The following is an 8,997-nucleotide window of genomic DNA, read 5'->3' as shown; positions in this document are numbered from 1 at the left end:
TGTGTGTGTGGTGTGTGTGTGTGTGTGTGTGTGTGTGTGTGTGCGTGCTTTTGGTCGACTATTTGCATCTCTGTAGCTGCAGTATTTTCTTGTATTTCTCATGTGGCTCTGCTTGATAAGCCGAATATTTGTATATATATTTTTCAAAGAAATTAATAGATAAATTGATAGATAGATAGATAGATAGATAGATAGATAGATAGATAGATAGATAGATAGATGACCTCCACGTCGCCCTCAACAATGATTCATTAGTAAAATTGTCACATTGACTTTGCTTTTATTTTGCAAATTTACTTTCACGCCTCTTCAGCACGTTTCCACTCGGCCCTTTGAATACTGTGTGTGTGTGTGTGTGTGTGTGTGTGTGTGTGTGTGTGTGTGTGTGTGAGATAGCCACTAACACTTCCCTTTGTCACTTCAATTGTGACCCTAAATACATTTGTTCAGCAATTTGCCTGTGAATGCAACGTGGAGGAGCTCCTGGAGTATAAAGTTTAACATAGCAGCCTGCTCGCAGGCCACACATGACTGATGCCATAAATCCTGCAGCATGAAGGGCCTTCGGACAGCAAAGTGTGCCGGACAAAATGGCCCCATTACTCCCTTTACCGTTCACGCTAAATGAGTTTTAGCAAGAGGCTGCAGTTCCTTTAAAGGCCCAAACTTGAGTTTGTACGTTTTATTAATATGAAAGGGGACAAAAATCAAACAATTTGGCACATTGATTATTTTTCTGGAAGTCAAAGGGGTGAAAAAACACGTCAGTTTAATCACATTAGTGAAATAATGTAAAATCACTTCACTAAAGTTAAAGTTTACGCATGATTTTATTTGCTTAAATGTAGTTTACGCACGTTTTTCTCCGTTGGTGGAAACTCCCCTCTGCGCCCTGTAGTGAAATTCTCTATTTGTATGCCTACATTAACATATTTTTAAGGTTATTTTTTGCTTGATCTCTAACTTGAAATAATAATTTACAAACCTCCCTCGCTCACATTTCAGGATTTGCCTCACTGCCAGTGTCTGGTCATATTAAAAATGAAATCAGGATAATGGCGAGGGGACCTCCTCTGCTGAAGACAGAGCAGGGGAGAGAGTTAGATGAGAAAAGTGCCAACTGCAAACAGGCACAGGAAAGCTCCTGTGGAGGTGTGATCTCACCCACATAAAAACATAAACATGTGCGCTTCAAAGGTCCTGCTTGTGCGTAATCGCTCCACGAAATGCACCGCCGTAAATAGAATTAAAAAAAAAAAAAAGCCACGGAGGGAGAGAGTGGGGAACCCTGAGCTGCGGCCATAAAAGCCCATTTGTCTTCGTTTAGACAGAGAAGTATTCCAGGTGAGAGTTGTTCAACTGGAAATCACCGTAAGGGATTTGGGTTGTGGGATAAAGTGCAAGCAAAACGGGTTGGCGTTTTTTTCCCTGACAAAATACGCACAAAACTTTTCCCTACTGAACACAAGCCTGCTCAGCTGTGGCACCGAAAAGTTTCTTCACCTGAAACTCCTTCTAATGCTCACATGCTGTTGACTCCAGAAAAGAAACAGTCATACATCTTCTGTCAGCATCATATAAACACCAGGAAGTCACACAACAGGGATGCGCAAAGACAATAAACACAGACAAACAGCATCGAAGTGGCTGCTGACCTGTATATCATTACGGTGCCTGTTTTCCTGCCCTTTTTTTATGTTCTTCCTCCCTCCATCACAAGTAATTTACACCGAGGAGTAACCACAGCGCCTGTGCGCAACAGAGGACTGTCATCAACGCAATTTGTCTCCTCAGCACACTGATAGCAGCGGTTCAAAAGCCAAGGCCTTGCGTGCACCCACTGAGGCCCCTGACTAGTCTGACCCTGCAAGCAACACAACGATCTACTTCTTATGAGGGCAAAAACATACTGAAGAAAATAACTAAAAAGAGAACTTCAGATAATTAACACATTTGAATATCCAAAGTGAAAAATTAATAAATAAACTATTCCATCAAATTAAATAAGACATGAGCTGCATATTTAATTATTTTTAGAACAGAGCCACAAAACAATCTTGATGACAAGAAAACCAAATCCTTCCGCTTATTCTTTTATGGGCCTCATTTGAGCCACATAAACACACCCAATCACTTATAAAAAAGACAAACTGTATGAACAGATTCAGATTATTGCTTAGCACTCGTGTTTGCAGCCACTGGGAACTCGGACACAACCCTAACCCTGCGTGTTACAGGCCTATAATTAAATAATTAAAACCAAACTAAATTTACAAGATTGAAAGCGCTGGGTTTGACCCTTACATGTCAATTTGAGGGACGGATGTGGCCAAAGAAAGAACAAAAAAATGGAAAAAGGAGAGAGGGGGAAAAAAGGAAAAGAAAACACGAATTCATTAGGAGCATTTCCCCGGGGCTGTGTGACCCGGGGACCCGGAGAGACGCACGGCAGGTCCGGGGGAAACTTCCCCACCAGGCCGCTTGTTTCTCCCATAAACCCAGATATCCCAGAAAGAAGCCCCAGCAGCGGCCATGAATCACCAGGCTGTATTAAAAGCTTTTGTAAACCCCCAGCCAGGTCAGTGAGGCACAATTTATGGCATCACTTATGGAGAGTATAGATTGTTCTAACGAAATACACCAACTTCAAGCCCCGTGCGCAACCAGCTCGCTACTATTGTCAAGGAAAACACCTCTCTACATCTCTCTGTGTCTGTATCCACCTCTGGAGCCCCTTACTTATACACAACCCATCCATTCAAGCCATGTGTTTTAAGTCAGTGGGTCCCAAATGGGGTCCGGTGACCTACAGGGGTCACTGAGACGGGTCCAGGGGGTCCCAAGCAAAATAAAGAACTGCATTTTAAAGATAATTTTATTCAGGGGAAGTTGCTGTGAATGCAAGCCATCCATCCACAGAGTGGGGCTGTTATTAATACTTTATCCAACAACATCAAACTGCATCTAAGTTTGAGTAGCAGTTCTGATGTTGGATATTTAAGCGGCAAGTCATTTCTGTTTTGGGACTCTTATCACAGCTCTACCTCGGTCGCCTCTGTTATTTAGAGACAGCAATAAAACAACAAACCTTATCAGATACACTATTTTCACCCATGGGTACTCGTGTAGTCTTTACGCCTGCTGACAGGGGGGGGGGACACTTGTGTGAAAAGCAATTTTAAGTCAGATGATTTCATGAAGAGTTCAAGAAGCAGCGTGAGCTTTTTTTTTCTGAGCACCGACTGTAACAGGCCTGCGGATGTTTCCCCCAAATTAGGGTCAAGACACTGGAAAGTGAGTTGAGAAATGGAGTTGAATCACAGTGCGCAAACATAATCTACGTTTTAATTAAACCTGCTTTGTGGTTGGTGAAAAGGCAACACGACTTGGAGTGAAATTAATTAACGTTTCCATTCAGTGCTTTATACTGTCAGCCTATATGCACCTACTGCATCAAGGCAGCCTATTCATTGTATATACAGCAGATATTACCGTTTACTGTCAAGTAGAAAATTGCCAAGCAAAGTAGAAGCTGCCTTGAAAAATATTCGACCCTTTATTTCACTTGTTTTACGCACAAAAAGCCAAGAAACTCTTAAGACATTGTGCGGACAGGTCGAGAAACAAGCAGAGAGAGAAAGGCGTTCACTGAGCCAGTGGCCCACTGTCCTACTTTCCTACTGGTATCACAAGCCAACCGGGAGCCTTGCCTGGGCTCCAGCATTCATAGTTCAAGCTTTAGGCCCCTTTCAACCTTATTTCCACTGCTCCTTATTCGTATTTCCCCAATCAGAGCAGAGTGAGAGACTTCATAATGTAGGGAAGGAATGATAGAGGAGTGGGACACTGCCTCGCTGGGGGGGAAAAGGAGACAGCTAGAATTTCCCATCGATTTTTACGCACGGCAAACATCAACACTCAGCTGAAACAAATGGCTTTGTTATTGGAGGCAGCTGTCATAAATATAACTGTAAATGATCAATCGATGGCACTTTGAGAAAAGCTATTAACTAAAGGAAAAATTAATATATAAATAGATGAGTGACAGTTAATTTGAATATTTGCTAAATGGCGTTTTGCGCTTCAAAGCGATTTGGGGATAAAAATAAATATACAAGAGCTTTTTTGGAATGAATTGAGCAACAATAGATTATTATCGGTTTTTTGAGTGTGCACTTTGCCCTCAAACTGATAGTCCGCATGTCAAAAGGCCACACACTCATGCAGCCCTTAAATACACGCAGCCGACCTGAGGGAAAGTGTCTGGCGGGGCTTGGAGCCGCGACTCCCCGATGAGATACAGTGTGGAGCTAATTTCCTTTAAGTGAAGGAGAAAGCGCCAGCAGCCGGCACTAGCTGGTGTCACACACAGACACAAGAATAAGAATACACAACTACCATTCAAATGGATGAGCTTTCGTTGACGCGCATTACAATTGTGTATTGAAACCTGCACTTGCCACATGCGCTCGGCTGCGTAAAGCCAATAAGGCCATCAGTGATCCCTTAAAACAAGCCAGATGGCTACCTTGAAATAAAAAAACGTTGGTTTCAATTCAGGGGTGGTAGAGAATGAAGAATTTTGGGGGGGATACAGGAGCCTCACCCGCTGCGGTGCCCAGCCTTTGAGAGAGGCATGGGTGCTGGCTGGGTACTTGATATGGAGGAAAAATACGCTTTAGGCATCCTGCAACGCAACACCAACAGAAAGATGAAATTTCTTACCTTCAACGCTGGACACCACGGGCAGCAAGAGGCTGCATAAAAGCAGAAAGTAATCCATTGTCATAAAGCAGTCAGGTCGGACATGTAAATAGACCCACGAGAGAAAGAGAGGAGGGAACACAATCCTGGGTGATCCGACGCTCCACGCACCCAGTCCCGTCCCAGTCCCTGTCCCAGTCCCAGCTGTGTCAAGCCTCCAGGACCAGAGTTACCCCCATTCACCAAAACACGTCAGTGCGAGTGTTGGGAAGAAATAACACCCTTTGCGTAAAACGTGTGGAAATAGCAGCCCTTGACGATTTTCAGTGATCCCCCCAACGTGCCTTGTTAAACCAGAGAAAAGGCAGCGGGCGCAAGTCTTCCAGTCCTTTCCCCTCGCATTGGGCGAATCAGCTGAAAACAGGTAGTCCAGTCCGCGGTCACCATCCGGAGAATATTTCCAGCAATATCTCGTTGATAGTCAATGAAAAGAGAAAATTAAAAAACAAAAAACAGAAATAACAGCCTGCGCGAGGAGATCCAAAAGACTTTCTCTGCGGTCAGAGCAGCAGAGGCAGAGATAGTCGCACTTGTGTCAGAGCCATGGTGTTACAGTCCCAAGCCTGGCATGTGCACGCTCACATGCGTCCACGATCAAGTGGTATTCCTGTGAAGAAGAAACAGCCGCGCCGGTTTGTAGATATTTATTCCCTGAGCGAATTTATCAGCTTTGGTTGCTGTGTGTGTGTGCGTGTGTGTGTGTGGACCGTCCGCTTCGCTCGGCTTGTGCACTGGAATGAAGCACACACGGCTGTGGAGGAATAACGGCGGAGTGGAGAGGGAGAGAAAGACAGAGCGAGGGGGGGCACCAGGAGGAGGAGGAGGAGGAGGAGGTGGGGTTAAGGCTGAAGCAGCTGCATTGAAAAAAATGTCTACCTTGACAATCATTTAGTCTCACATTTATTATCAAAATAAAATCCCTGTCTGCTTAAAACAAGGGTGCATTCAGAACATTTTTTACTTCATCCCAGAGCGCTCTCCTTTGTGTCCACACAATTAAGACAAGCAAACCAGACTGTCTTCTCCTCCAGACACTTGATTTAAAACATTTCTGTGAGGGGAAATACAATAACTGGATATTTTTTGGCACACTTTGCGCATCATGTCTGCACCTGCATGTTTTCTTTTATGGATATGCAAACCTAAATTAAAGGCGTGATTGTCAAGTTTGTCGTTTTTTTTAATCGTATCTGTTATTTTTTATGCATATATGCAGCGTGTCACTCTGCCTTTCCTTTCCTGGGACTCCCAGCCCATGTGCAGACATGGACGCACAGCGCCTCCCTGCGGGTCGCTCCGTCTCGATGCAAAGCAGAGAGGAAGTTTCTGCTGAGTTTTTTGTGCCTTTTTTAATTAAAATATTTTCTCTTCAACCGCCTGACATCAAGATATTAACGCATTTCGAAACAAAGACCTTCAGTGGACACTTTGGACATCCCAAATTTAACGCGCACCTCGCCTGTTGTGGAGCTTTCTGTGAGTATGACAGTGACATCATCACATCCAGTGCGCTCACACTGCAGAGTTCGTTTCCAGAAATTATATAGGTGGATAAAATATGCAATGTAAGACTAAAGCTGCTAAGATGTGCTCATGAGAAGCATTAAAGTTTCCCGTGGCTGCGGAGTTTGCTGTTCAACTTACAACAAAGCTGGAAAAAAAACTTTCCTGGACGCGCCGCGGAACATTTAACTGCTCACTTATTTAAATCGATCGTTTGTATTTATAATACAGTGAGACATTTAACTTAACTGCTCGGACCAAAAGGGAGCAAAGGCAGTGTTTTCTCTTTTTTCCTGCAGGATTAAAGACCTGCAATTTACTTTTCCTCCTCCTTGGGTAAGAAGAAAGGGGGTATCGGTCACGACCAGGGGTTTTACAGCCTTTCTCCTCAATCTCTCTGCCTTTACACTCCTTTTATCGTACCAGTAAGTTCGGCGTGCTCTCAAAACAGCTGTAAACACAGTTGAAGAATTTACATAAGTCACTTTTTATTTACAGAAAAATATACTGTTGCTTCATGCGCATTTGTAAAGTTTAAGGGGTCATGATGGGGCTTTAACGCACGGACACACACTCAAATAAAACCCAGTGCTCAGTGGGGCTGTCAGCACACAGGTTACAGGCACAACTTGGCTCATAGTAAATATTTCAATGCTATTGACACTTACTTTTATGCTGAGTAATATGTCGCCCAATTTGTTTAATTTAAATAACCAACTGATACATTTAATGAAGTCAGACACACAGTATATAACAGAGCCAGGGCTGACAGCAGTGCTAAGAGGCTGAACTTGGCACAGTCAGTATTAACACCAAATAGCAGGAGTCAGCTACATTATTAATCATGTTAAATATTAATGCTGCTGTATTTGAAGATAAGAAAGAAGCAGAGAGCCGAGCATCACTCCTCACGTACAGTTATTAGTATTAAAGTTAATGTAAGGAATACCATCAAGCTGCTCCAACTTTATTCTGCATGCGTAGAATAACAATTATGTTGATACAGTGGAATTTATCGCCTGCTCTGCACACACATATAAAGAAATGTGTGAGGTGTGTTATGAGGAAGCGAGACCTGTGAAATGTCAGAGTGAAGCCAAATGACTGGTCTGTTAGTGTAAAGTTGAAAGGTGATTGGATGCCATTTCCTGAGAGGTGCAAGCAGACAGATGGGACCATGTGCTCTGTGGTGTGTCTTTAGGTTTTATGGCTGTGTTTTGCCACCGTGGCAGAGATAGCTGGTGATAAATAGTTTAAAAAGATAATCTGGTGCCACTTGGCTAATTTGTGTCATTTTATTTTCAGGATTACAGTGATCAGAAAAGTTGTTGTCATCACCAAAAAACTCCCACTTTATCTCTTTAATTACATCTTTCGGAATAATTCTAAAACTTTTTTCTTTTTAAGATAGTTTATATGTGAAAGTGCAGACGCTTTCATTAGGAGGAAATATTTTTAGCACTTTGATTTCACTGATCAAAAACAGACTGTCATTTTCTAAAGTGAGAATGCAACCCCCGTATGGATTTTAATTGTCAGAATATCACAGGGTAATTAAAACAGAAATTTTAAAGAGCTGTTGATGTGCTGTAATTCTGCTTTCAGTGTGAGGATACACTTGGCTGAAATGTTCCAGCACTTGTAGAGGAGCTCTAAATCTTTTTTTTTTTTTTTTTTTGGTTTGTTTGTTCAGGACTGGATATGGAGACCAGAGAGGAACATTTCGAAGAAAAGGCTGGACTCGAGATGTGAATGAGAAACAAAGTTTTTTTTACCCAGCTGGGTGTTACAAGCCAACTTGTCAAAGGGATGTTTTCACTTTGTGTTCCCTCTTGTGTGAAAAACTTCTTTTATGTTAACATAATGTAATATTTATCTTTTAAAATAACTATAAAGATTATTGTATTGTATATATTGTGAATAGAAATCAGCTAAGAGGCTGAAATCAACCTAAGTATTGTGCTTGAAAAGGAAGAAAATGAAACAATAACCTGTGCTGGTAGCATGGATGTCTCATCTGCGACATGTCCTGTCAACAATTGTTGGTGTGCTGGCATTAGTATTCCTGTTGTTTGATGACATAGCAGCCCGGCATGTAGGATAACACACTGCTAGAGACCGTACTCTGTCATTTTATCTGTAATATTATCAACAGTTATTTGATGTTGGTGTAGACTTTACAATTTACTGTACTATACCTAATATTTACTGTAATTGTGACAACAGTGCTGGGTGTGCTGTTGGCGGTGTATACAGGCTGTTACTGCAAATGTATTGGTAATTATAAAAACATCATATTCAGGAGATGTTACAGTTTTTGTGTTTGTTTAGCATGGTAAATGACATAGATATCACAATAGGATTTGCTGCCAGCATCTTGTGTTTCCAAAGATTAGAGGCTTTTATTAAGTGTAAAAAGAAATCTATGCAAACACAATACTGTTTCTAGTTTGGTTTCATTGGATTGTCTTATGATGAAAAAAATGTAACTTAGTTTTAACTTAAATTTCGGTCTCCAATGCGCTTATTTACTCATAAAGATTAAAGACTCCCTTAGATTTAGTCAAGGTATTTTAAGGGGTACGTCCCGCCGACCCGAAATTAGTCAGATTCCCACACGAATTCCTGGATAACTCACAACGACATAGTCCGTTTGAAAGGAAAATCATTTTATAAGTGAGGCGACGTGGGTAAGAGGATCTGTGGCAGCTTCAAAGAAAGACTGTCTCG

At 42.1% G+C, this 8,997-nt stretch overlaps 1 protein-coding gene across 8 annotated transcripts in view; it reads right to left on the bottom strand.

Moving 5' to 3' along the window:
* The window catches only part of LOC126396484 (ephrin type-B receptor 3-like), a 62,339-nt gene extending 56,812 nt beyond the window's left edge, over positions 1-5,527 (bottom strand). For all 8 annotated transcript variants that reach the window (XM_050054598.1, XM_050054604.1, XM_050054601.1 and 5 more), the window contains exon 1: positions 4,726-5,527. In XM_050054598.1, the coding sequence (XP_049910555.1) occupies positions 4,726-4,789 (64 nt within the window). In that variant the 5' untranslated portion in view covers positions 4,790-5,527. The remainder of the gene's footprint in view (positions 1-4,725) is intronic.
* Positions 5,528-8,997: the final 3,470 nt, after the last annotated feature.

Source organism: Epinephelus moara, chromosome 10 (assembly GCF_006386435.1).
Source record: "Epinephelus moara isolate mb chromosome 10, YSFRI_EMoa_1.0, whole genome shotgun sequence".
In the NCBI taxonomy this organism is placed as follows: Eukaryota; Metazoa; Chordata; class Actinopteri; order Perciformes; family Serranidae; genus Epinephelus; species Epinephelus moara.
The sequence above is the reverse complement of the archived record's forward strand: the minus strand, read 5'-3'. Positions and strand labels throughout refer to the sequence as shown.